Here is a 26,944-nt window from a genome sequence, read left to right as displayed (position 1 = left end):
GTTCTTGTGAGCATTTCCATCACACACACCCTTGAATATCTCGCTCATGTTCCTCGTGAGGCACCTACTCCTCGGTACTCATATTTCTGATTTGCAAAGTGCAAGAGCGGATGAGAGGGCACTTGCATGCTTCTGTCGCCCGCAGAAGCTTTCAAATTCCGTGTACACTTGTCCGTTTTTCTCCTGCCATTACCATGCCGCTTGCCCGTCACAACTCTCTTTTCCTGTTGTCCCAGAGTGACGTTGATGATGCCGGGGGCACTCTGAAGCCACAGCGGACAGGATCGGCCGTGACGACTTCTCCGTTCGACTTGACCGAGGGACAAAGAGGCTGATGGGCATGACCGATGTGAGGAGAGGGAGGTGTGGATGGAGCGTTGTGGCTAGCAAAGACAGAAGACCGAGCATACCAGACGAAGAGCAGAAGGAGGATGAGAGCGCAGCATGCAGAGACGAACTTGTTGTCCCAGAGGATTTCGTGGAGCGTTTGAATCATCATAGCGGCTGTTGATGGTGGGGGCCCACGTTGCTGCTGCTGCGAGGTTCGCGCGCGCTTGGTCGGTCGAGGGCCCATGAAGGCGGAGAGGGAGGAGGAGGAGAAGGGTGCGGAGGAATGTCTTTTTTTTTTTTCCAGGTATGGTGGTGCGTATTGAGAGCCAAACACGAAAAACGACAGGCGATGGTGGTGGTAGATGCTGCTGCTGCTGCTGCTGCTGCTGCTGCAGGTGCCCGAGATTGCGCGCTTTTTCTTCACACGCTCGCGCGACGTCGAGATGGCACCATCATTGCTACGGCTTCATTGGTGTCCAGCAGCACGTCGTCGCGCAATGCACACTCGACGCCATGTCGTTCGCGCCACAGCTTCATGCGCGCAATTTTGAAGGCGTCTCGGCGGCGCCACTTGTCACGGTCGGCGATTGCGGTGTGCAGGTCGATGAGCAAGCGACGGGCGAGGTGCAGAAGGGCGGAGCGTGAGGTGGGAACGCCGCTGGTCGGCGGAGGGGCGGGATTGGCATTGACTGCGATGGGCTCCGCCTGATCATGCTCCAGTCGGCTCATCTCTCGCCGACTGTGGCCCCGGGCCCGCTGCGCCTGGGCCGTCTCGGCACGCGCCGTCTGGAGCTGCAGCTCGAGCTCGTAAATGTCGTTGTTGCGTTGCGTCACTTGCTCCGCCAGGCGCTGTTGGATCAGAGCACACGTCGAGCCGTCGATGTCCCGACATTCGTGAGCCATGCGTCGGAGAAATGAGGGGAGGGGAGGGGAAGGAGGAGGAGGAGGAGGTGGAGGAGGAAGAACGGGACCCAGCATCAGAATGCTTGATGGAGGGACAGCAAACAGTGTGGGTGCAACCTGGGGCGCGCCCATCGCTCTCGCGCAGCAGCAACAATCATCGTGCTGCTTCACCAGGCCATCAGATGCGACAGACGGCCATCTCGCAGCAGAAGGGCGAGATGGTGCTCGCTGCCTCAGAGCTGGAGCTGTCGCCGGCGACCGCCGCCTTGCACCCTGAAGAGGGCAACGCCGCCGCCGCCAAACATACACATGCCGAACGTCGTGGTGCAGTCAAGAACACGGCCTGGCTTCCCGACGAAAGCACGTCGTGCCTCTCCACCTCGCCCTCTCCGCTGCTTCGCGCGCGACGAGCCTCCCACGGACCAACGCTGGCCAATGAGCTGCCAGACGGGCTGCCTCCACGCCCTCGCCGACATAGCCAACCCCTCTCGCTGCCCCTCGTTCTCGTCACGCGCGAGCATCCCAGCCGCCACCGCCGCCGCCGCAACACATGGCCAAGACAACCAGCAAGTCCAGCTTCATCCTCCCCGGTCCAAGTCGACCACCGTCTCCCACTTCCCTCCCAGCCTCCGCCGGCATTCTGGTGTCTCATTGTCGCCGCCATCATCCTTTCGACTGTCGCACTTGCCGCCGCTGTCTTCTTGGCCCACCGACCACCACTTCGCCCTTCTTCTCCTTCTTCCTACGACTCGGACCCACCAGCTACGCTGCACTCCTGCTCCACCGCCCTACTGTTCACCCGTCCGGTCATGATCCCACCAGCAGCACCATCACCACCACACCAACCTCCCACGCACACCGCCTACTTACGCGACATGGATCCTATCGTGACCCTCTGGTCCGCACTGTACAATTCCTCGACGCCAGCATCCCACCTCACGCAATCGCAGTGGCTGGCATGCCACGCTGCCATCTTGTTCGAAGTTGAGGCCATTCATCACAACATCGCCCGCTATGCCTGAAAGCTCTCCCGCCATCTGCAGCCAAAGATGAATTTGTTAGCATGTCGGCGGAAGCCACCGAAAAAAGAAACACCCACCAAAACACCAAAGACGATGTATCTCTGCGATTTACTGCGCTTCTCCTCTTCGAGCACATTACCACTCCCAACCGCAGGAATTTGATGTCGTGCACACGTCAAGCAGCGGCCGAACGGCAAGGCCATGGCTTTTGCGGGAATGGCGCGCGTCGAAGAAACAAAAAGATACAGGAGCGCGGAGATGGATTGGGCGGCGATCATACATCAGCTGAAGATGGACGGGATATCATGACATTCAATTGGCGTGGTGGTACAGTAAGTACCACTGTGCTTTCCTTTCCTGCTTTCTTCGCGAGCGGTTCATTGGCCAATACTACTTGGCTACCAAAGAAATGGAAATGGGAATCGATTCATTCGTCCCATCCAGGCATTCATCATCCATTTATCCATTGATTCACTGCTCGCTCGGTTCCTTGCCTTTCCCTCTTTGCCCCCAAACACAACACTTTTCATCTAGAAGAAAGTCGCGTGAGGACGACGTGTACTACCTCGTACGCGCAAATCGAAAATCTTCACACCACAAAAGCCCTCTCATGGCCTGCAGAATCGCCCGCTCGCATTGATTTTGCTGATTGCTCGGAAGCAAGGAGTCGGGAGCGAGCAGAGCTGTCCACAAGCGAAGGAGTTCTTGGTCGCTTGATCCGATTTGCGTCCAGTCGAAGCCGGACGGGACTGCTGAGGAGGTGTTGTGATTGTTGATGACGAGTGCAGGGTGCATGTTGAGGAGGAGGAGTAAGGGCTCCATTGATGCGCAGCCCTTGGCGAGAATGGCCGAGTTCAATACGTTGGTGGTCGAGGAGTTGGACGCGGATGATGATGGAAGCTGGCACCAGGTTTCCGCATTCGTGCACGCTGCCATGTCTGCATGCTCGGGAAATTGGCGCAGGAGCCAGTGACTTGGATCTTCTTCCATGCTCACGCTTGCGTACTCTTTCACGGGTGCGAGACATGGCACTTGTGTGGTTGGGTTGTGCGTCGCGCGCGCCCATTGCGAACTCCATGGGACGAAGGTGGAGATTGTGTAGAGAGCAAAGAGAGATAGAGCTGCGTTGCGAAGGATGAGCCCAATGCGTGCGGGAATCGATCGCCTTGCGTCAGACATCTTCTCCAACTTCTCAGGGCTTGTGGTCGGGTGGGATGTGCTGTTGTTAGACGGCAGATTTGGTGCACTCGCGAATGGTGCCGCGTTATCGTTGTTGTTGTTGTTTTTGTGAGCAGCATAACGTGGAGCTGGAAGGTGCAACGGACTCATAGCGTCGTGTTGTTGTTGACTGTCCGTAGCTGCGATCGGGGCCTTCATGGCTGGTGATTTTGCGGAGAAAGCAGGAGAAGAGGGCTCATTCTTCATGGATGGTGACGCTGCGGTGGTGGAGATGAGTGGCATGTCCATCTTCATGTCCGGCGATTGGAAAGATGTGGGTTTCTGCTCCAGCTTCGTGCTCTCAGCGTGCGGAGACTGGGCCACAGCCATGTCCATGGCCGGTGCAGACGTGGGAGAAGCCTTCATGCTCGGCGAACGCGGATCCATGGCTGCGGATGGCGATGGCAATGGAGTGTCTGGTGGTGGCCTGCTAGCTGCCTGCCTTTACAGTGATTTGGGAGCCCAGAACGGCGACAAGACGAGAAATTATGCATTCATCCTGGCTGCTCCAGGCGAATCACATGTTGTGCGTTGTGTGCGGTGCGGCAATGGGTACCTGACGGAGGATGATGTCGGCGCCGATTGCGCTTCATCTTTCTTCCGGAATCGTCATTGCATCCCCAAGACCCAAGTTGACAACGGATGACCACCCCAACCAATCCTCCACGTATCTCCACCGCCGCCATGGACCATCAAACAGTAGCGGTAACAACGGCAGCATCGCATCGCCCCCATACGCGTCCGAACAGCACCCAAATCCTCACTCGTCCTGCTGCTGCACAGCAGCTCCCACACCCCATCAACAGCCCCAGTTCGAGCGAGAGCGACGAAGCAGCTGCATTCCACGACGTATATCGCGAGCTGGTACGATGGCGAGAGCAGTTGCGAGCGCACGCAGCGCTCGTGGAAGCGGAGCAGCGCCGACTCCAGAAGCAACGTGTCGCCGCCGCAGAGCTGCAGGACAAACTGGATGTCGAGCGCGCGCAGCTCCTGGCGGAGCAGCGGCGATGGGAGGAGCAGAACAAGCAACGGCAAGAGGAGCAGCAGCAAGAGGAGCAGCAGCAAGAGGAGGAGCAGCAGCTCGATCTGCTTCCCAAAGGGCACCGCGTGTACATCCAGCAATTGCGCAATACGGGCAGCTCGAGCGACAAGAAGGCATTTCAGCAGGCATGCAAGGCGGCGGCGCGCGAAGGCCTCGATGTCGCTGCGGTGGAGGAGCAGGTGCGTGCCATATCCACTGCAGTACGCGACAGACGCACCTACGCGGCCTTGGATGGCTTGGGCAAGGTGCATGAGCTGCTGCTGGCGGGACTGCCGGCGCGGCTTTGAGACCATCACCTGCGCTGCTCTTCTTCTCCCGTAGATCTTGGACAGCACAGAAGCACACCACCGCACAAATGCAGCGGTACGAACATCACGACTTACGACGCAACGATGCCAGGTAAGCCAGAGCACGACCGACCAGCACTCTTGCCAGCGAACTAATGTTTTCCCCACCGGCAGGACGTCAGCCCTTGCGACCCGCTCAGAGCACATCTCACGCCTTCTCGCCGACCTGAACCCGAGGCTTCTGCGCAGCATTCTCGCGGAGACACCCTCATGTCATTGAGCGCGAGGCATTGCCGGCAACGTGCTCAGCGAAGGGTCATTCGCATCATCTGCCCACATTACTTTGTACTCCATAGCTTGCAACAACCACTCGCCGCCAATGCAGCCCGACAGCCACCGGTCAAGTGCCGTTCACGTGCCATGGTACGCATCGCCATTCGTCCATCTCCAGCCACCACTTCTACTACCACTACCCTGTCTGCTCCTTCGTAGCCGCAATCACCGCCTTTGGCGCATCTCCTCCATTCCGTCTCACAAACCGGATAGGTCTTACTATCCCGCAGCGCCCTAAATGTCTTCCCAACGCACGCAGCTTGAGATTTCTCCTTGAGCCATTGCTTATCCCCGTCGACCGCCGTGACCAGTCAGCTCATGATGGTCGTCTCCGAAAGGAAACACAAGATGTTCATCCGCTTTCCAAAGCACGCAAAGTTTGTTGCTAGGAGATTAACCTCTGCACACTGTCCCCGTGGCGGTCATCCGGTCCATATTCCGCATTGGCTATGCCGCTTCGTGATTTGGAACCAGCTAGGATACAGTCTCTAGAGCTCCAAATCTGCATCGACCTCTCCTAAGGCTACTGAAGCGTTCTAAAGGTCACGTTGCCAGTGCATGCACCTCTGCCCAATTCTGTACAAATGGCAATCATACGGACGTACATGTGCATCGCATAGGGTGTCGGCGTAGCAGCTAAATGCTTCGATCCCCTTGTGACCATTGTTGTACAATTCAGCCAAGAGGCTCGGATCGATATGTCGAGACCGCGAGCAAGGATAGGGATGTCAAACAGAGACCAGGAAGCTTGGCCGAGGAATACCAGCGTGGAATTTTCTATTCCCTTGCCAATATGCTTTTCAATTTTCGTACTTTTCCCCACCAATCGCCGTGAATTCGCAACGTTTCGTCCTGTCTCATCTCGACCACAATACCAACCATCTCGTCAAAAGATTACGCTCTTCAGATGTAGCTCTCTTGAACGCCACCCTCATCCTGGACGGTCTTCCGCAGGCTAGCTAAAAGTTCTATCCTCCGCAGACTGAATCTTTCTAGAGATGCAAAGAGGATAGCTAAAGCATTCGAGCTACGAATCGACATTCGAAGTCATGCCCCTGCGGACTCGTGCCTGTGTTCTTAGCAACGCAGGCAGTAATTCCTTTCTTAATTGAATTCCTCTCTTTGCGACTAAATTCCTCTCTTTGCGAGGAAATTCCGCTCTTTGCGACTGAATTCCTCCCTTTGCGAGACTGAATTCCCCTCTTTGCGAGACTGAATTCCCCTCTTTGCGACTGAATTTCCCTCTTTGCGAGTAAATTCCTCTCTTTGCGACGAAATTCCTAAGGCACATCTCTCGAAGCTTTGCGTCCTTACGTTGTTATGCCGCACGTACGAAAATCGAGCAATCTTGGCTTGCGACACTAGGCTATCTGTGACACTCGCTGACCAAACACTTTAATGGCCTCTCGCTACGATACAGAGAAGCTTACCGGACATGCCATCGCTGCTGGACATGCCGCCAGACGTGCCATCAATCTATCGCTGTACGAACAAGACCGGCAGAAGCGCAACATTGTGCAGGACAATGTCGACACCTTCGGAAACGCACCCAGTGCGGCCGTTCAAGCGACCTGTGATAGACCCACTCTTCTGTTCTCATCCGGTCTTCTGGTCTGCGCTCTCGCCCAGTGCAGCTGGAGCGTTTTGCTTCTTTGTGATCAGGACCCAGTCGCAGTCGGTTGCAGATGCGAGCTTGTGCGAGGGCTCAGGCTGCAGCGCTGCGCCACTCTCTTCCTTGTTACCCTTCATCCCTGCCAAGGCCTCGCATGCGGTGCCGACCATCCTTCTCAGCTCTCTGCCGATTGCGTTGGCGACCTCTTCGAAACGAGGGATGGCGGTGTCTTTTTCCGTAGGCGCTGACCTTTGTGAAGGTGGTAGTGATGTGGGCGTTGAGCTTTGCGAAGGTGGTAGTGACGTGGGCGCTGAGCTTTGCGAAGAGAGCACCGGTAGTCGGGGGGTGGCGGTGATGAAGTGGTGACGAAGTTGCTGGGGGTGTTGTGAGGATGAAGTCGATGTGGAAGCGGCGGTGATGAGGTTGATGTGGAAGCGGTGATGACCAGCGCGCACCAGTCACCGTCTTCGGCAGCAAACATCGAGAGTCGAATTTCCGCCCTGCTGGACGTTTCCCTCAGCTTCCCTCTCACGCACCAATCTTCAGATCGAAGGCTTGCAAGGAGTCGCGTGCCTCTTGGACGGCATCGAAAGACGCCGACCTCGACGAGCAGCCTTGAATATTCCTCAGACGCTCGACTCACGAGCTTCCCCACCGGCCGTCGCGGCGAACCCACTACCTTCCAGAAACTTCGCAGACGCAGCGACGGTGAGCTGACGGAACACAGCGCGAAGCTCCATCACGGACGCTCCCACCTGACGGGCCGGCCTGGTCGCTCCACGCCGCAGTCAAAGTTGGGAGACAGGATCAGAACGCTGGTGTACGGCGTCTTGATCAGACTCGCAACGTAGTAGACGTCCAAGATGGTCAGAGCCCTTCTGAGGAGCGCGAACGACTCGGCCACGATGGCAAAGAACGAGTGAATTGTGAAGTGCATGGGGCACTACACCATGACGAACGAGAAACACAGGTGATGGCCATGGTCAAGAAGTCAATGAGAATGAGCTCCTTCAATATGTCGCCAGCATGTCTTCAAGCCGAAGAAGGTGGTGAATCTGGCCGTAACCAGCGTCGTGTTCTGATGAGACCCCTGCGCGTTGTGCTCCACGACAGCAGACTGGCGCGACGGGCTCGACTACTTGGTCTTCGAAGACAGCAATAGGACACATACCCAGCAAGATCTACTGCATCTGGTCCACTACAGGCGCATTGTCCTCTTCACGCTACTATGGGCACGTGTCTCCCACGCCCCAGCTATGCGAGGAGTTCTACTTGATTGATCGATCCGCCGTACCGCTTATAATTCAGCAGGATTCTTCAAACTCATGGCAACTCTCAAAGCTGCTTGTTCAGTCTTGGAATCAGGCCTGTCTCTCTGTCTCCTTCGAACTGACATGGCGAGAAAAGTCTAGAGCATGCATAATACATTTGCTTACGACGAAAGAACAAAGGATACAAGTTGGGCTCTATGACAAAGAGGTCGATATTTTGTAGGCAGAGCAGGGGAATATCGCGGCGACAGAACGCTTCACTTCGTTCCCTGCAGCCTGCAGGCCCGGCGAGTGAACACGGATTTGGACACGGACTGTGAGTAAAGATATCAACGTGTTATGATTTGTAGCAAAATGCCCTGGTAAGCTAACAGAACAAGCAACCTTCGAGATGGCTCGACAGTAGCAATTCGAGTCGTTGCGTCAGAGCGTCTTTTGTTTTTTTCTTCGTTCTTTTGTCTTTGGCTAAACGTCCGTGTGGCAAATAGAATGCCCTCAATCGCAACTTTGCTTTCTGAGCGATCCACGCAACCAAAAGACTGGTCTTCGGTATCTTTCCCGCTCCTTTGGCGTTTGCTCAGATGTTCAACCAGTCATCGTTGTCGACGACGCTCGCGTTCAATGGAGCTGTAGCTACTGCTGGCAAGAGTGGTGACTGAGATGGTCGAGGCGTTGCTGGTGGCGATAGGGGGGTCAGTCCCTTCTCAGAGGTAGGCGTTTTGGTCTTCTTGCGAGCTGGGACGTCGGTAAAATGGACGGAGGAGAAGGCGGTGGTGGCTGCTGCTTCGTTCTCCTTGCGAGCTGGGATATTGATGGGATCGATGGACGTGGAAGTGGTTGCCGCTTTCTTCAGCTTCGCGTTCTTGCGAACTGATGCTTCGATGAAGTCCGTGAAGGAGCATTCGGAATCCGTAACAATTGGCGATGGGATGGCCACTGGCGATTGGCGTGGGCGTGGCAAGGCCACCATAGTCGACGGGAGGACGGGGGTCTTGACAGCAGCCGGGCTGCTGGAGGTGGAGTTTGGAGTGCTGACGCCGGCGTTGGTATCGGTTTTGGACGGTGTGCTGTTGTTGCGAAGATGAATATCCTTCTTCGGCTTCTTGCTCTTCTTCATCGTCAGCCCGGCGCTGTCCTCCTCCTTCACCAATGCAGCAAATGCCTCTCCAGCCTTGAGACGTTGCTGGTAGACATGCGCAGCAGCATCAACAAGACGCTTATGTCCCAACTCATGGCGACGAGCAACTACAGGGCGAAATTCCCTCAGCATCTTCGCCTCGGCAGGCGAAAGCTCAGTTTCCACAACCACCGTCTCTCCCGTCCACTCCTTATCCGTCCACAACAGGCTATACTGCGCCCACTGACAAACCCACTTTCCATCCTTGCTCTTCACCTCTTTCAACACATCTCCCGCCTTAGCCAGCTGCGCCGTACGCGAAGCAATACAAGCCAAAGTCTTGGTGCCTGCCGCCTTCCACGCATCAACATCGCTCGTTGGCGCGTCAATTTTGTTGAGTAGTTGAACCAGCTGCTCTGGGCTTGGACGGTTCCGATCGGAGACTTGGTGCTCGGCGCAAAACGAAAGTATCGCCTTGAGAGTGCCGGCGGACCAGCTGATGCGGGAATGTGGACGACTGAGGTCTTGAACGCTAAGGTTTTCGAACACACCAGTCCAGGTCATGATGATGGGCTTCGGGAGTTTTTTCCCCTGAGGTGGTGAAGGTTGCGAGGGAGAGGAAAGTGTGAATGGGAGAAGACAGTCCCAGGAGAGGTGTGGGTTTGGCAACAGAGAGAATGATTCTTTTCTTTTTTGTTCTTTTCCTTCTTGCCGGCAGTTCGCTGTAAAGGATTGATGGTGGCGGAGATCATATCAAAGGACAGGGGTGCCGCCACATTGGCGTCGTCTGGTAGGCGGAAAGGAGCATGCCTCTCGTCGGGCATGGGACGGGGCATGTCTCTCATCCGACATAGGACGGAGCACGCCTTTCATCGCACATAGAATGGAGCATGTCTTCCATCGCCCATCGGCCATGGCATGGCCCCATGCATGTGGGACCATTGGATGGTGATATGTCTCATAGATTGGCGTCCGGAGTGGAAATTGTCCGACGGGAAGCAAGCAAAGCGAGATTGCGATTCTCAACGAGCAAATGGGAAAAAAAGGAAAAAGAAAATCTGCACAGGAGTGGTGACAAGAATCGTCAACAAGTGAATGTGTGTCCGTGTGCTATCTACGTCTGAGGAATGTAGATGACCCTGCAGACGAGGACCATGCCAATACATCATGCCTCTGCATGACCGAATGCAGAGCGTGAGTGCATTTGGCGCTTTTCAACGGATGGTATCTTGTCGCTCGCCATTCTGCCTCGTCATGCTGTGAGCGGCAGCGAAAGTTGTGAATGTTAGTCCTACCATGGCGTCGCGCGCGCTACTCCTGAAGAGGCAGAGCTCCACGCAGCATGTCAGCGATGCTCTTGATCTCCTTCAGACTCTGAAAGACCATCCCCCCATCCACGCCGGCTCGAGCACGCAACAGCATACTCTGCAAAGCCTTGCAGTCCATGCCGCTCGCAGCGCCCTCACACGCCTGTCGGAATTCGAGCTTCGCTTCCTCGCTGCCATGGGCGCGAAGCTCTTGCGCGTGCTCGCGGACCGCCGCTGGGATGAAGGAAGCAGGGAGAACGACAGCCGATTGGTACTGCTCGAGAGCCTGCTGCAGCTCGTTCTTCTCACGCGTCAGGGTGGCGGCTTTGTCGCGCTGGCAGCAGAGCTGGGCAGCTTCGGATGCGAGATTCATTTCGAGCGTGCCAATTTTGGAGTCGGATTCGGCCTGCTTCCTGACCAGGCTGGTGGCCTTCTCCGCAAGTTCGAGCTTCTGCTTGGTGATGGCAGCGTTTGCCTTGGTGAGTTTCTCATTCTCCGCGGCCAGCTTGGAAAGAGCATCATTTGCTTTGGTGAGGTCAGAAATCTCGAGCACAAGTCCGGCATTGGAATCGGTGAGGCTCGCGACTTTTTGCAGGTGGACAGTGACCTGCTGCTTGTACGCGGCGTTTGCGTTGCTCAGAGCTTCCGTCTTGCTCTTCAGAGCCTGATTCTCTGATCTCTGTTGCTCCACCTCCTGCTTCCAGTGTGCGATCTGGGCGCTAACCTCCAGCTCCAGGGCCTTTTCTTTCTGCTTGAGATTGGCCTCGCACTCAACAGAGGACATTCTCGAGGCTTCAAAGCCAGCATGCTGAGGCTCAAGGGGATCTCCGTGGCCAGCAAGGTCGTGGGCATCGGACATGTCATCATCAACGTAGTCGTCTGAAATGGGCATAGCAGGCTCTGGTGCCGCAACTCTCTCGACCGCGGAGGCGGCTGGGGCGTCAGCAGAGTAGGATGCGAGGCTCTCCTTGATGAGCTCGGCCTCCAGCTTGCCTTTGCCAGAGACCTGAGCGTCGCTTCGGAAAGTGGTGTTGAGATATTTGAAGAAGTTGGCCATTTGCTTGTCAGAAGCGGGACGGGCGAGTCGAGCGAGATCGTAGGCCTGGTTGAAGAGTGTGGCGTTCAAGTCGTACGGGGAGCTGAGCTCGTTTTCTTTGAAGAAGGCCTCGATCTGAGGGAGGTATGGCTTGTAGCTTGCTTTGGGTGGCATCTTGAGTTCGTATGTCCGTTGGATCGCAGGCGTGGCGTGGTTGGCACGAAGGAAAAGTGTAGGGTCGGCGCAGATGCGGGTGCAGAGTGCAATACGTGTGACCAAAGCGGCGCTGGCGATCTTTGCATATGACACGAATGTCGCCGGCAACGTTGAAAGACGATATGAGCATCACCAAAGGCCATGGCATCGTCGTTTGTCCTGTCGTGACACGAGGGGTACTGGGTCTCACGCATGGCCAGCACATGTGGCCACCCGTGCATGGGTCATGGCCCATGGCATGGTAGACACCCGTCTGTGTGTCATACCATGCTCAAGGCACCCATCTGTGGGTCGTACCATGCTCCGGGTGGAATCTGGCCCATGTCCTGCAATTTTGGCCAGCACCTTCGATTGTACTGCGGCACGGAACCAAAAGAAAGAGGGAGTCGGCGCTGTGGTCAGAACAAGCCGTATTCCTGCGGTCCGGCAACACATCATGTCACAAGCAGGGAGCGCAACTTCCGAGTCGGAGTATTCGATCGCATCGGACGACTTCGACATCTACTCCATTGACGGCAGCGAATTCGACGACGACGACGATTCGGGCAGCTACGTGGACGAGAGCGCTCAGGACGTCCACCATGCCATGCAGTGGTCGCAAGCTGAACTGGTGGGTGCCGAGCGAGCGCCTCGCGTGTGCAACAATGACTGACGGGAGCGCTGCAGTACTTTGAGAACCTCACCAAGACAGACCTTCTCGGCGGGGGCAAAGCGATCCGCTTCTCCACTCGCAGCATCCGCACGATCCAGGCCTTTTGCGCAAGACAGCAAGTCTCGGCACGAAACAAGCCCACTCCTGCACTGTTGAACTCGCTCCTTCATGCTCTCGACGCACCCCACGATGCTTCGGTGCGGGCGTGGGAGGCGATGGGCGGCAAAGTGCTCCGGGCAATCGACTACCACGTGAGCAACAATGTCCAAAACCAAGCACTGCGCGAAGTCCCAGGAAGCGATCGGGTCTGGGTGTGCACGTGGAAAGAGTGGAGCAAGCGCTGGCTTCAGCACGACTGGGACGGAGATGTGCGAGAGCCTGACGATGTGGAGGAGCACGAGATGCGCGTGCGCCCAGCGTTTGGTCTCCGGCACGCCATGAGCGCATCGCAGCTGGCTGCCGCCGCCGCCGCTTTGCACCGTCGTGCCATGGCGAAGGCGGAGAGCGATGAGAAGGAGGAGGAGGGCAGTGACGGCCATGAGGTGGAAAGCGGTGATGCCGATGATGAGGAGAGCGACGACGATGATCGCGAGGACGAGTGGGAGGATTGAGGACTTGATCCGAGATAGCGTTCGTAGTCGGGGGGGGGGACGACAAACGACCATCCCGCTCACAGCATGCTCCACCCCCTCCCTCACCAACGCCCGCCTTGTTTGCAGTCACCCTCACTCCTTCCAATCGTCCGCCCTCGCCCTTGTCTTGTCCTCGCTCTTGTCATCGTCCACCCGCCTCCACCCCAGTCTTCTCCTCTCGCCGAGATGCCCGAAGCAGCGCCTCCGTCGACTGCCGTCGAGTTTGCCACCCTCCCGCGCCGCGTCACATTCGTGGCAGGGGATGACCTCCTCCACCGTCTGCCCCGCGCTCCGCCGGAGCCGCATGGCCTGCGGGCCAAGATACAGCTGCTGGAGGAGAAGCGCGCGAAGAGGCGGACCTGGCGGCGCGGCGGGGATCGCGTGCACGGGCAGCGTAGCACGGTGGCCACGCGGACGCGTGCGGCAGTGATGGTGGTGCTGATGGTCTTGATGGCGGCGATGCTGTATATGCTTGCGCGCGGAGTATCTCACAGGATGGAGTACTGGGACGTGGTGGACCACTTGCGCGCCGAACGATGCCGATCACTGCCCGCCTATCGCAGCGTGCCAAGCGACACCATGCTGCCCACCGCAGTCCCCGACGAGCCTACGGTCCTCGCCGCCTTCGACACCATCATCTCCGACTCGCCCGCTCTGCGCGCATACCTCTCCATATCCTCCACCCTCGGCCATGATCTGCGCGTCGAACTCGCCTTCATCGACACCCAGCTCGCCGCTGCGGCCACGACCACTGCCATCACCAATCTCAAGAGCACCAACGCCCCCCATCCTCCCATCCCGGCAGCATGGACCACAGCGCTATATTTGCAGGTCCTGCGCTGGGAACGCACTCTGCTGAACCTCCTCCGCTCCGCTCCATCGCTTCTTTACAGCAACTCCGACGCACCGTCTTCTTCCCACGCCGATCCCGCCCTTGACCTGGCGCTTGCGAAAGCCGAAGCATACCACTCGAGCCGCCGATTGCATTTTCAGACGCTCGAGACCACGCTCGGCCCAGTAGACTTCGCCTTCCTTCGCGCGAGTAAATTGTGGGAGATGCTACGCATCGCCGTCGAGAGTTCCCACTTCCAAGCTCAGTGGCAGCAGCAGACACCAAATGCCACCGAAGGAGCAGACTTGGGAGTGCTGCTTTTGCGGCAGCTGCAGACGAGAGCTATGGACCAAGTCTGGGCGCAGGTCAGGTCGTGGAAAGAGTTGGCAGACCAATCCGCGGGACAACAACGTTGCGACAAACCCGCTCATGGAGCTGCGTGCAAGTCAGAAACGACCAGCTTTGCATGGACGGCAGAGAAGGAAGCGCGATGTTGGGTGAGAATCTACAGGAGTCTCGGACCTTCGTGAGCTGAGAGAAAGAGGACTGCATGGACGGTACGGTGGCACCATGTTCCGCGCAGAAGGGAATTGGCGGGCGACATGCGAATTTGGACATGCGCGGGATCCGTCATGGCAGGTAATAGCGGAGAAGAGAAGAACATTCGATATGGCTTAGAAGAAGGAGAGGGAAGCGCAAAGAGTGCAGCTATAAGGCGAGGATGGACCGACTTCAGATAAGTCTCATGTTCGCTCGCAGGCATTTCAACCAATGATGTAAATGAAGATCCGATATACCCCTTCATTAACGGCTGGGGCAGACACGGCGCCGCGGAGCCACCCAACGTCACGTCCTTCTCATATTGCCTCGCGCCTCCCGATCACCGCTTTCCCTGCCTCGATACGCCGACCCGAGCTCATCTGGCCATCTTAGACATTTCGAGGCTCCCCATCCTCCCCATCTTTCAGCCATGCGAATCGCCCGCATCTGATACACAACGTTGGCAGCTGCCTTCCACACGCAGCCCGGTCACTAGCACACCATCGCAACGCCGGCATCAGATACCTGTCGCATCCCCGACCTACTGGCTTTTCAGATTTGATCTTCACTGACGTGGTCTTGCAGAGTGTGCAGTCGGCTGCCATAGAGCCAGACTTTGCAGTGTGTCAATGTTTCGGGCAGGAAACCGCTGCGCGTCACACGTTGCGTGCGGGACCAGTCTCATGTCTGCACTGCGTGTGCAGGCACGCTCCAGCAGTTCTGTAACGATCGCGCAGAGAATGACCCCAAGTCGTACAATAAAGAAGGAATCAGGGAACGGCCAAGGCAATGGAGATGCCGGGAAGTTGGACACGAAGAATGGACAATTAACAACAAAGACCTTCGCATGAAGAAGTGATTCAAGGGTAAGAGCTACGCTTTGTCGTTGAGCGAGAGTGCTATCAAAGATGCGACACCATGTGTTTGTCGCCCATAGTGCCTGCACTCAGCTACGCTTCGACGAATCTTCCAGTACCAGCATGTGCAGCTACAGATGTCCTAAACCTGACGGACGCCATCAATCGCTTAGGTCGAGGACTAAGCATGACAACACGCCTTCGCCATCCGTCATCGCCACGTACAGCAACGATCCGCGGACCCCTAGAGCAGCCGGCACTCTGACAGCTTAATTCACGTGCAAGACGAGCGCGAGCACGACTCGTTATTCGAAGGCCTGTCTTCGAGCCCCTCAACCTCAACGAGTGTTGCGACAACAACGTTCTGCTCCGCATACTTCGGTAATATAATGCTGGCAGCTGCCTTCCACATGCATTCTAGCTACTAGCCCACCATCGCAATACCATCACCCGACACGTATCACTTCCATGGGCATCCCATGCCCACTAGCCTTCCAGATCTCGCCTCCACTTGCGTGAACTTCCTGAAAGTGCATCAGCGCCCTGGGCGCCGGGTATGCAGGATGCGTCTTTCGAACTCAGCCGCCCATTACGGCAGCACTGCCACAAAATCGGCTGTCCCTAAGCCTAACACACCCCGTTTGTAAATGATGCCGCGCCTCGCCACGATCAGGTTCCATCACAAGGTGGAAGCCATCAGCGAGAAAAGCCAGGACAAGATGAAGTGCAGCACCATGCACGAGATCGGCGTGACTGGAGCAACGATGGACAAACGGCTATTGTTTCTGGTAGACTGCTTGGACGATTGGCAAGTCTTTCGAGGGGTGCTGCAATCGAGCTGGGCCGGTCTACTGAAGCTGAAATAAGTCTGAAAGCTGGAGCTCTGTAATGGTCGGGGCCTTCACAGTCTCTTGCGACGTCAGAGCAAGATCAATAGCAACACCATTTGTATTTCTGATGAACATAGTATCACGAATATGAGCCCGCCAAGCAAGACCATCGCTGGGTATCACGACCGCTACTTGGCCACGGATCTCCCAAGTCGCTTCCTCCATTGAATCGGAATCCATGCTTGGCCCCAAGGCGAATGTGGACTTTCGGTAACACTGAGGAGCACGGTCCGTTGCTCACTTGTTCCAGGTCATGTTTGTTGTATCAAGCACTGTGCAAAGCAAATGTCGAGCATAGGCCTCCAGGTACGAGCTATTGCCATCATCGAATCGGAACTTTCGGGCCAACCTCGTTTGAACCGGTGACGAATTCATGCTGGCAAGGCTTCACATCTGGGTAGCTTGCCTAGGCTATCTGGATATTCTTGCCGAGGATAGTGTTCTCTTCCATGGTGATTGCGAAATACTCCTCATTCACGTACGAAAGACAGTGGTCACAGATACAACCAAAATGGAGCTCCAAATCCTGTAGTCTCGGGAGCGAACCTGCACAAGGGCCTTTACAACCATTACTACCTGTTTGTTCATGTTCCCGTTGAAGCTGATGTGATTGCAAGGATCGATGTCTGATGCTCTTTCATGGCCGTATTGACTTCTTCAGATTTCGTCTTGTCCCATGACACGACCGCGCGATGCATGATACGCATTACTCAGTGCAACCCATAGATTAATGGGAAAAGCTCAAACATTCTGCTTCTGTAGCTAATCGGGGAATGGAAGCACCAAAATCGAGCCAGACTTCAACACAGACCGAGTATCACATGGCGCAAACGCAAAACCCCAAATCAAGCATGCACAATCTCCAGTGGATTTACGATGTCTGGAAGCGGTGTTAATACGAGTATGGCGATTGATCGACAATACCTTTCGATACGCTGATGATGGCTTCTCCAGTCTCGATGTTGTTGGATTCGAGGAAGGCTATGCTCTGTCTTGCCTGAGCAAAGCCCTTGGATGGCCAAGCCAACGTAGCTCAACGATACTCTGCCAAGTGGCCGGCGATTCGTACACCGTTTCGACTCTGTCAGCCCCAGAGGTAGTGTCAAGATCAGCGTTAACTGCGAAATCTGGACTGCTGGCATCTTGCATATCCTTTCGGTCCGTATTGTACTTCTGCTTGTTCGTTCACTTGGAAGGATGAACATCGACAACAGCCAAATACCGCGCTCGATAACCATTGACAGCGTGAGCCTGAACCACCCGATGTCACTTCGCGCGCCCATCAACCATATGCTCCGACAATGCCCAGATGTGCTACGGAATGGCTGATCGTGACTACAAGAGAGCATTCGCAGGGCAGAGGAAACGTAGCATTCTTGTACTCTTAGGAGGATGGACGAGAAGCTTCTACAATCAATGTTGGTGAGCGAATTCTGCCGTCTGTAGAAAGCGACTGTGCTGCTCATTCCTGCGCAGTCGCGTTGGGAGCTCCCAAAGCGGCCATTGTAATTCTCAGTAGCAGAGACGGCAAAGTTACAAGTGCACAAGACCGTTGGGTTGGAGCATGTGATCTGGCAGTGTAGTTGCTTGATTGAGACCTGGAGACGTAAGATGCAGAGACGAGGATACAGCGGCTTTCGTGTTCCTTGCTTTTGCAATGTCGGCGCTAACTTCATTGCGAACCTCCACGAAAACGTCTTTCAACATCGACCCGCTTGACGACCATTACTTGAACGACGCCATGGCACTGCATCCGAGGAGTGTTGCTTGAGAATTTTAATAGTAGGCGTGGCATTGCAGACTCAAAGCATCAATGTATTTCTGGAGTGACGCGTTTGTTCCAAGGCAAGCGACGTTCTGTTGCAATAGCCTACGGAGAAGCGCCAATCTCTTCCCGAAGATCGGCTTCTATTGTCTCCTCGGTCGCTTTCGCCCTTCGTTTTCGTGCATCGTTACTCCTGACGGGATCAAGTGCACATCAGCAAGTTAAGCTCGCTCTACTAGAATAACTCAAGCCGTTCCTTGAACAGTGCCTTGCCTTTCTGTTCTCCGACTCCCTTCAAGGCGTCTCCTGTATAGCCTGCCACTTTTGCATGTCATGTGAATATTAGCTGAGCTTGGAAGCTAAGCCGGCTGCGTTCATGTTGGAGTTGCTGCGGTCAGGCGTGTTGTCATGTCTCATGCCTTAGTGTTCACGCTTTCGAATCCCATCGGTCGTGACCAGCTGAAGCAAAAGCGTGCCTATTCTGCGGACGTCCGTAGATGATACACTGGCGTCTGCTCTCATAGTCTGAAGCTACAGAGGTGTATTGTAGCTTATAGAGAGCTGGCGAATCTGCTCTACGTTAGCTGCATTGCTCTCTTGTTCCTTCACTCTGTCGATCATGTTTTCAGCTAGCTACGGATCAGACTTCTCACCATCACCACGGTGCTCACCGTCACCGTCGCCGCGTCACTGCGGCTGACCCGTCGACACCGTGCAGTACATAGCAGCTTTCGATCTACGCAAGATGTATAGACGGAACGAGGAGACGTGGAGCTTTCTGAACAAGCGCTGGATCGATCAGGACGCATGCAGACAAGCTTGATCGAATGAGAGTGGCAGCATGCCGCCCGCCAATCCCCAAGTCAGATTGACCAACAAGTCCTGGTGCAGATACTTGTTGGAGTGCACCTAGAGGAGTGTGGCCCGTTCCAACTTCTGCGTAGTGCCACGACTTTCCAACTTGGGACCGGCCATCGTTGCTTCTTTGAACGAGAAGCATACGTGCTTTAACAAGTAGCGCGGCAGCCACGAGAGGATGCCGAATTACAGTCAGCCCACGGCAGGTTTTGACTGGAGGATGGCTCGCTGTTCAACCTTTGACCGTGATCAGAGGCATGCGTATCATGGATCAGCTGGAAGGAGATCACGGAGGCTCATGGACGTGAGACAGCTCACTCGAATGCTCAAGCGAGATCCGCTGATTTCCAGGCCTTCGATGGTCCTTGTTCCCAACAATAGGAAAGGTTTTGCAATGCATCGAATGCGAATGGCGCAGCAAAAAGCGTGATTACGGGCACTGAGGGTATTGTCCATGGGATGTGGACGAGTCACAGCTATGGAGGGCAGTAGCACCACCATCGATCAACTCATCGTTGGCGAGGGTCCGGACGACGAACATGCGGCAGTCGAACAATGATGCCATCGTGAGAGGAGCATGGGGAGGTACCATCGGATGAAGGAATAAAACCTACTGCTCCCAAGTACGAATCCAAACATTTCCAGGGCAGTGCTGAAAAGTAAAGTGACGGCGATCGTTCCCAATAGACAGTTCCAGTGTGAAGGCAAATTACACATTGGTGATTGCAGCATTTCCGAGTATGAGAATGGTATCAATCGCCGCCCGTTTCAGCGGGTCGCGTCCATACTTGCTTTCAGAAAGACTCAGAATCGAGTGCAGTCTGAGAAGGCTGCTAGCCGAGCACACAACTGTAAGTGTCACGGTTGTCGACAGTGGGTGAGATAGATTGCAGCCGAGGGTCCTGACCAAAATTGCAACACGACAGTGACAGTCGGAAGTTGACGGACTCCCAGAGGTCAAGCCATGACAGTGTTTGAAGTTGTTTCAAGCTCTGCATAGCGAAAGAAGGTGTCGAGAGGGTGCTGATGATGCGACAATGACTGGGAAATGCAAGGCCTCAACAACGACAGGAGAGAAAAGTGGTCGAGCAACCTAACGGAGTGCTAACGTATTGACAAGCACAGAATAGCTTTGAGGAGGTGTTGCCGTCGAGCTGGAGACCATTGCCCGTGCGCAGCATGCCACGATGCTTGTAACACCTGTTCAGAAGTACCCAAAGCTTGTACGGGGAATGGCCTGCGGAAGTCCCTTGGAACTGCTCGAGTAGTGGCAGCGAAATGTATGCTAGGCCAACGGGAGATTGTTCAACGGCTGTACTTCTCTGCGGCCATGGAGAATCCAGATAAATTCGAGAATGAAAGAAGTCAACAGGTCTTGTGGCAGCGTCTTTCGATTCCCCTCGGACAGGATCCTCCCCGATTTGAGTTTCGATATCTTGCGCAGTGGTCAAGATATTCCGGTTATCCGAGAGAGTCGTTGGGGCGCCTTTTCGTCTCCTCGGAATTGCAGAAAGCGTCTGGAGTGTTCCTCGACAGATAGAGAGAGTGAAGGCTTTACGTCGTCGGTGATTGCACGCAAAGCAGGTGGGACTTAGCAATAAGCCAGCAGATTCGCTTTGACCTCTTAGTGCCCGTAGTCATTTTGCTCGCCAGAGATAGGAGATGTCGGAACGGCAGAGAGCAGCAACGTTACCGCGATGTAGTTCCTCGTCGCAGACGAACACATGGCAGCCCACTCCCAAATAAACCTGCTAGAGATCCTCTGGTCAAGAAGTTATTGCATAATACTGTTTGGCGCTGCCCCGTTGCTAGCAGATCCTGGTGCTGCATGGATCTCACCACCCGATCCCGGGCCTGCTCGACTAGTGTGTGCAATGTGGTGTTGGCGCATCGATTTCGATGCGAATGCACTACAGGTACACGAACAACCCGATCAAGTTATACACTTCTTTCCGCTCGCGGTTGGCGACTGGCGTTCCAATCACCCCATTGTCGACGCCCGTCAAGCGATAGTGTGCAGCGCGGAAGGTGGCCAGAAGGACGGGCAACACGGTCATTTTGGTTTAGGAGGTGAAGTCAAGCCCGGCCCGCTTGCCAAGTTCCGCTCCGAGCATTGTTCAGATGGCAAGTCTTCCCACTTCACACCCCACGACATCGCAACACACCGCAAGGCCACCAGGCGCAGGACAGCGGCGCATCGCGTGGGATCCAAAGACCCTGCGAATCTCCCTCTCTCATCATATCGCATTGGCCTCAAAGTCTGCCACTGTATCCACGTGCCACGAAACGAAACGACCGAAACCTTACCACACTACAACGAACAAAGCCTCCGCTCGACTTGGCCCTCATGATTGCCGACGGACTGCCACAGAACGAACCCCGATCTTCCAGCCAGCCAACCTGTCTGCGATGAGGGTCGCCTCTAAGTTATGAATCAGCGATGCCGTTGCGACTCCGTGGAGGCTGTCAGTAGGCAACAATATCTCCTCACCAGAGACCATGAAGTCGACGATCAGGTGACGGAAAGACATGCAATCTCCTCACATGACTACCGTTTCACAGCACATGGAATGGATAGGACAAGGAGAACATGCAAGTGAGGGAGCGGGAAGGTGTCTTCATGAATAGAGATGGAAATGGAGGGGGGAGGACTTACGACACGGAGTTGGACTTGCAACGGGTGTTAGTGGAAGATGTCATCACAGAACGTGCAGCGGATATTGGCAGAGGATAAATACACGGAGTAGAGTCGGCGATGAAGTGGGTACTCTTGATGAGCAACACCAGGAGACTCGGCTCATCATAGCACGGGTAATTCCACGACGCTCCTGCTGCTCATTGTGCTGCTCCGATGACAGCATTGATATTACAGCGGGCTTCACCACGCAAGACGTGCATCTATTGGCGCTCGCAGGCGACCCACAGATCTATGTGGCAAGCAGCTTGATATTGAGACATCGTGCCATCGCCAGTTTTTCCTGAGCCACCTTCGGATACTCCGCAACAGGTCTACGATCCAGGTAGCACCTTGTTGAGTAGAACGAAGATGAACGAGGTACCATGCCACTCTCCGATGCGCTGGCAGTACGCCGATGGACTCGCCACAATCGCTCGATCTGTCACAGTCGGTCACACCGAGAAGCACCATCTGCTCATCCTCGCCAACGCCATGAGGCCCGCCGATGCCGACCACATCGATACCCATTTTTGCCTGCCTTCAACGCGCCTCCAACACCATTTTTGACAAACATCCTTCGCTCATATTGGCTGTGCTTATAGCCCGCTTCCGATTGTTGTAAAGTCAGAATGGCGAGGCGTCAAAGCGCGCTTGTGGGTAGAGAAGACATCTTACACAGGTTTGAGGTTCAGGCAATCGGGTCTCTGTTGTGAGCTGGCTACAGAGAGGCGTTGATGAAAAACGAAAAAAAAGGCGACACGATGAGGTCGTCATGACCCGGTTGATTGCTGGATTTGGAGTTCTCTACGTTGCACAATGATGCGATCGGAGTCGATATCGCGAGCTTATTTGGATCGGACGGTGCTCTACGACAAAGATGTGGCAAGATGCATGGCAAGACTTAAGCCGTCATTCACCGTCCCTGGGACTGCTGTTCGAGGAGCTGGTTGCGGACGTGTGTCCGGGCGGGAGAGATTCATTGCGGAACCCACTGGTCCGAATTACTGTTCGCGGTGCATCAACAGGAGGTTGGCCAGCTGCATTGGCAAGGCTTCGGGGCCGAGCATATCATGCCTGTGCATCCGACAACACTTTTCGACCTGGAACTCCACATGCACCATTGTGCGCACCGGCTCGAGGGATGCAATGGCGGTGCGACACGGCTTCCGCCGGCTCAGCTACGCACAGAAGCAGCATCCGATCGACCTGACTCTATTCGGCGGGATCCAAAGCATCGCCAGTGTTGTTGGGCCTTTACTAGGTGGATCCAAGACGAAGAAACTGTCCCTCCGAGCGTGTTACGTTGCTCGACAATGTGATCTGAAGCATGGATTGGTCACTCTCTCCTAGCAATCGAAGAGCAATAACTGATGGAGAACAGTGCGCTGCTTCTCTCACAGGTGGCTTCTATACAGCGATATTCTACCTGATACCTTCTTTACTAATCTACACAAGGCACAGTTGGACTGGCACGACGAGATGACATGGACCGTTGCCTTGACGAGCATTCGAGGCCTCGCAGTCCTCAGAGTCAGCAATACATTTCGTCTTCACCACGTAGTAACATAGCATACGGCTCAATTGACGCTACGCTCATGCAGGACCGCACACAAGCAGGCCTTGAGCTGAACATGAACGAGCTACTGTCTGATCCTGTTTCCATGCTGCGGAGCACGCCTGAACCTCAGGGCACACAGATGACCCATGGCCGGAGCGATCAAGCCGCCAGTCGAGCCGGCGGCAATCAAGAGGACAACGATCAGCAAGGCGGCATTGCGGAAGAGTCTGTTACTCAACGCACTGGCGCCGGCACTGGCGACGACCCAAAGCAGCCGAGTGCTGAACAAGAAGTAGGATATCAAAGGACGTGATGAGAACGAGACGCTGATGGACAGAAGCATGCTGTTCACGGACACACGGCGCACTGGCGACAGCTTTATGCAGCCGCGTGCTGAGGAAGAGTCTGATGGCGAAGTCAGTGACTAAAATGAAGTAGGCTCACAGGCAATCAGAGGCGAGAGAACTCCGGGAGAAGTAGTAGATGGAACCCGTGGTATCGGGCCCCCAAACCTCCTCGCAGTCAATCACTTGCCAGTGGTCATGCTCGCGCGAGACGCCAAGATGTGTAGCAGAGCGCATCTTTGAATTGCAGAAGTGTTTGTCGACCGCGTGCGCGCTTGGTTCCTGCCTCCTGCCTCTTGCTTCTTTTGACGCGCGCCCACAGCGCGACTGCTGTAAACAACAAACGTTACCTTCCACACCGACGCGACGCGTCACGCACTTCCTTCCCACTTGACTTGCGCGCTGACTCGTCACTTGTTCATCTCCAACTCCATCCTCCAGCTTCATCACCTTCTTCATCCTCCATCCTCCTTCTCCCTCGACCCACCTCCGCCACCCTCCATTCCGTGCACTCACCGGCGTCCATCGCCGCGTGACTTTGCACTTGACCTCGCTGCCATCAACCTCATCACCGCGGCGACGGCGCCGGCCAGGCCAGTCCCAACTCGGGCGGCGACATGGCTCAAAGCTAAGTCTCACCTGCTCACAACAACTCCTGACCTTGCAACGGAGGAGAAGATGGGGGAGCTGAGGGGCCTGATCACCCTCTCGGCGAACTTGATTCTCCCACCGCCCTGCGCACCTCCCCCACAGCAACTCGCCGACGTGTCTTTTGTGGCAGCGGACTGACTCCAATCTTCAGCGGCAGCGAACGCCCACTCTCTCCCCAACGCATCGAGTCGAGGGCGGCGGCACCCTCGCGACCACCGCTCTCCAGTCAATGCCGTCAGGCACGTCAAGCTGAGTCTTCCCTGACCGCCACCCGCAACAGCACCTCCTTCGGCGAGATGATGGTCGAGGCGGAAAGGCCTGATCACCCCGACCGCCGAACTGATCGCCACACCAATCCACCCTCCAACACCTGCGCAGTGACCTTCTTCCTCGAGCTCACGCACTCCTACAGCACGAGCCGCTTCCGAATTCAGCCAACCTTTCTCGAGCCGGCGCACTTCGACAGCACGAGCTGCTTCCGAATCCAGCAAACGATCGAAGACACCTCTTGCAGCTTGCACACGACACGTACCCTCGACACATTCTCACCCTCTTCCGGCCTACTTGGACTTGGAAATGAAAGAGCTGAGTACATCTCACACACACATACACACAACCTCTTTCACTGCTTGCCACGTAGTCTCTCCTCTGCGGCGGACTGGCCACCCGCCGTGGATGTTGAGCCTGCGCTGTGCAAGTCGCACCACACCTACCTCTTCCAACGTATCACGTTCGTTACTTTGATCAACTTTACAGCCTTCACGATGCCTGTCGCACCTTTCAGCAACGCTACATCTCAGCAAGTCTTCATCTCAGCAACGCTACATCTCAGCAAGTGTCCATCTCAGCAAGCGTCCATCCCAGCAGGTGTCCATCTCAGCAAGCCTCCTTCTCAGCAAGCCTCCTTCTCAGCAACGCTCCATCTCACCAAGCCTCCTTCTCACCAAGCCTCCATCTGAGCAACGCTCCATCTCAACAAGCCTCCTTCTCAGCAAGCGTCCATCCCAGCCGCCTTCAACAGGCCTCCGTCTCAGCAAGTGTCGCATCGTAACTCACCCGATGGAAGTATTCCCACTCCATTTGAAGACACTGACCACTTCATTGACCACTTTGCAATCTCCAGATCCCTTCTTCTACAATTCAAGTTGGCCTCAGGCCCCCCACCTGAAGCATCAGTTGTCAAAGAAAAGTCGCGAGACATAACCATATTTAGTCGCAAGCTTCTGATCTGGACTGATGTGGAAGGGGGGCATCAGTGTCGTGGCAACATCTGCCGCGGCCTGGAGCCTCCAGAACTCTCCAACCCAGCAACTTCTCCTGCAAGGCCTATCCCTGACCGAGAACTGCCCGTCGTCATCGCGATTTGACATTCTGTTCTGTCTTTGTTCAAATCTTCGAGCTACCACTGAACATACTACAGACAAAGCCCGGTCCGAGCCGCCCCTCGCTGTCTGAATCAGCGGGAATGTTGATGGTATATCAGTGGGTTTATAGGTGCGCCTTGCGGTATCATGTAATTCACGATAGCCAGGCGGTCGGGGTTGTTGCGCCAGATTGCGCAATGAAGAAGCTGAGCTTGCCCAACGCTTCCATCACACGCGAACGGTGTTCGGATTACATCGAAGTGGGCACGCTGAACTGCAGCCGACAGAGGCGTCTTTTCGAGCCGACAGGAAGCATCTGGATCGGCCCTATGGGATAGGAGCCATGTGGTCAGTTCCAAGTCTCCCACGCGTATCTGTGATCGATATGAGTAGGGGCCGTTGCCCTGCTACCAAGATTGACCTACGCAAGTGCTGGGAAGTCTGACAAGCTGAGGGCCGCGTTTATGGGCCATCCGTACTGCGGTAGGAGCTGAACGATTGCTCTGGCTCGCGATAGCGTCGCACTTCCAACATGAGCGGCTGCGACTTCAGCGCCGGAGGATCGTTGTTTGCGGACGCCCGCTCGAGGCTGCTAACGAGACAAGTGTGCTCGTAAGGCTGTTCCCTGTAATCGAACATGTCCGGAACATCGTCGTTCGCATTGAAGCCAAGTTCGGCGAGTGGAACCATAGGGTTCTTCAAGTCAAGCTGCAGTGAAGATGAGTGTAGGATGGCAGGAAGAAGACGAGCGAAAATCGGGACGTTCTAAGACTTACGAAGCTAGGCCGGTTTACAGTAGGACTGCCTACCAGACGAATGACGAGGCCACAATCACGCAACTCCGCACACCAACTCTACCTCCTCACATACTCGCGTCCGATCAAAATATGGACAAAGGAGCCGCATGGCACGGTACGACGTGAAGTAGGCGCTGGAGTAATCTTCTAGCCTTCGGGTGGTGTGCTGCTGCTGGAAGCTTCAAGACTGTTGGGTCTAACGAGAACGCACTTGCTGCCTTGGCCGAAACAAGAGGCTTTCATCACGAACGATCAAATTGCCAGCGCATGCGGCTAGAAATTACCTTTCGGGCCAATGGGTTATGTCAACACGCATTGCACGAAAACTCATGCGGTGAGTCTTCCTTAGCTTGACGTTCGCAGTAGGTTCTCTAAGCTTTGACACTCACAACGAGCTCTATGAGGAGACCTTCCAATGTCATCATGCTCTTAGTCTCCCAAAACTTGCTCAACAACGTCTCAGCGGAATGGGAGGCAATCAGAGATCTCAATGTATGTCTACCGCACATGTTGCGCGTGTCAATCGTCTGACAAAGATTGTCAAGAACAAAATGAGCCTGCATTTCCAGACTCTGCCTGTTCATATTCGTCCAATACGCCACGACTTGCACGGTGAACGCAGCCCGCTCAGCAGCGTTTGGATCGAAGTTCTCGGACCGTATTGTACTATCAGCAACAGTATCATTCTTGCACACCGACGGCTGTCCATGCTTGGCATCGGCTGAAGGGTTGTCGTCGAACACCCTTGTGTGCCCTAGCGAGTAGAGCGTGCGGCAGTGGTAGTCCGAGCCGACTCGGCAGGCATAGCTGGTGGCTATGCCTGCATGAGCTCT

General features: G+C 55.4%; 9 protein-coding genes across 9 annotated transcripts; 5 read left to right on the top strand and 4 right to left on the bottom strand.

Moving 5' to 3' along the window:
• Nucleotides 1-1,244: 1,244 nt before the first annotated feature.
• On the top strand, nucleotides 1,245-2,255 carry RHO25_013210 (uncharacterized protein; the record flags this gene model as incomplete). The annotated part of the gene is made up of 1 exon (XM_023600711.1): nucleotides 1,245-2,255. One exon carries the CDS (start codon nucleotides 1,245-1,247, stop codon nucleotides 2,253-2,255), a length of 1,011 nt encoding a protein of 336 aa, XP_023448873.1.
• A 561-nt stretch (nucleotides 2,256-2,816) lies between these two features.
• RHO25_013209 (uncharacterized protein) lies at nucleotides 2,817-3,860 on the bottom strand (the record flags this gene model as incomplete). Its single annotated transcript, XM_065603685.1, has 1 exon — nucleotides 2,817-3,860. One exon carries the CDS (start codon nucleotides 3,858-3,860, stop codon nucleotides 2,817-2,819), a length of 1,044 nt encoding a protein of 347 aa, XP_065459757.1.
• A 297-nt stretch (nucleotides 3,861-4,157) lies between these two features.
• On the top strand, nucleotides 4,158-4,802 carry RHO25_013208 (uncharacterized protein; the record flags this gene model as incomplete). The annotated part of the gene is made up of 1 exon (XM_023600709.2): nucleotides 4,158-4,802. The coding sequence occupies one exon, from the start codon at nucleotides 4,158-4,160 to the stop codon at nucleotides 4,800-4,802; it is 645 nt and encodes a 214-aa protein (XP_023448875.2).
• Nucleotides 4,803-6,731: 1,929 nt separating this feature from the next.
• On the bottom strand, nucleotides 6,732-6,884 carry RHO25_013207 (uncharacterized protein; the record flags this gene model as incomplete). Its single annotated transcript, XM_065603684.1, has 1 exon — nucleotides 6,732-6,884. The coding sequence occupies one exon, from the start codon at nucleotides 6,882-6,884 to the stop codon at nucleotides 6,732-6,734; it is 153 nt and encodes a 50-aa protein (XP_065459756.1).
• Nucleotides 6,885-8,595: 1,711 nt separating this feature from the next.
• RHO25_013206 (uncharacterized protein) lies at nucleotides 8,596-9,699 on the bottom strand (the record flags this gene model as incomplete). Its single annotated transcript, XM_023600708.2, has 1 exon — nucleotides 8,596-9,699. One exon carries the CDS (start codon nucleotides 9,697-9,699, stop codon nucleotides 8,596-8,598), a length of 1,104 nt encoding a protein of 367 aa, XP_023449554.1.
• Nucleotides 9,700-10,446: 747 nt separating this feature from the next.
• RHO25_013205 (uncharacterized protein) lies at nucleotides 10,447-11,652 on the bottom strand (the record flags this gene model as incomplete). The annotated part of the gene is made up of 1 exon (XM_023600707.1): nucleotides 10,447-11,652. The coding sequence occupies one exon, from the start codon at nucleotides 11,650-11,652 to the stop codon at nucleotides 10,447-10,449; it is 1,206 nt and encodes a 401-aa protein (XP_023449553.1).
• Nucleotides 11,653-12,130: 478 nt separating this feature from the next.
• On the top strand, nucleotides 12,131-12,957 carry RHO25_013204 (uncharacterized protein; the record flags this gene model as incomplete). Its single annotated transcript, XM_023600706.1, has 2 exons — nucleotides 12,131-12,304; nucleotides 12,361-12,957. 2 exons carry the CDS (start codon nucleotides 12,131-12,133, stop codon nucleotides 12,955-12,957), a joined length of 771 nt encoding a protein of 256 aa, XP_023449550.1.
• Nucleotides 12,958-13,023: 66 nt separating this feature from the next.
• RHO25_013203 (uncharacterized protein) lies at nucleotides 13,024-14,340 on the top strand (the record flags this gene model as incomplete). Its single annotated transcript, XM_023600705.2, has 1 exon — nucleotides 13,024-14,340. The coding sequence occupies one exon, from the start codon at nucleotides 13,024-13,026 to the stop codon at nucleotides 14,338-14,340; it is 1,317 nt and encodes a 438-aa protein (XP_023449549.1).
• Nucleotides 14,341-22,992: 8,652 nt separating this feature from the next.
• RHO25_013202 (uncharacterized protein) lies at nucleotides 22,993-23,268 on the top strand (the record flags this gene model as incomplete). The annotated part of the gene is made up of 1 exon (XM_023600704.2): nucleotides 22,993-23,268. The coding sequence occupies one exon, from the start codon at nucleotides 22,993-22,995 to the stop codon at nucleotides 23,266-23,268; it is 276 nt and encodes a 91-aa protein (XP_023449552.2).
• Between the last annotated feature and the right edge of the window lie 3,676 nt (nucleotides 23,269-26,944).

This window comes from Cercospora beticola, chromosome 10, assembly GCF_033473495.1.
Source record: "Cercospora beticola chromosome 10, complete sequence".
NCBI classification, from domain to species: Eukaryota; Fungi; Ascomycota; class Dothideomycetes; order Mycosphaerellales; family Mycosphaerellaceae; genus Cercospora; species Cercospora beticola.
Note: the sequence above shows the minus strand (reverse complement) of the source record. Positions and strands in the feature narration are given on the sequence as shown.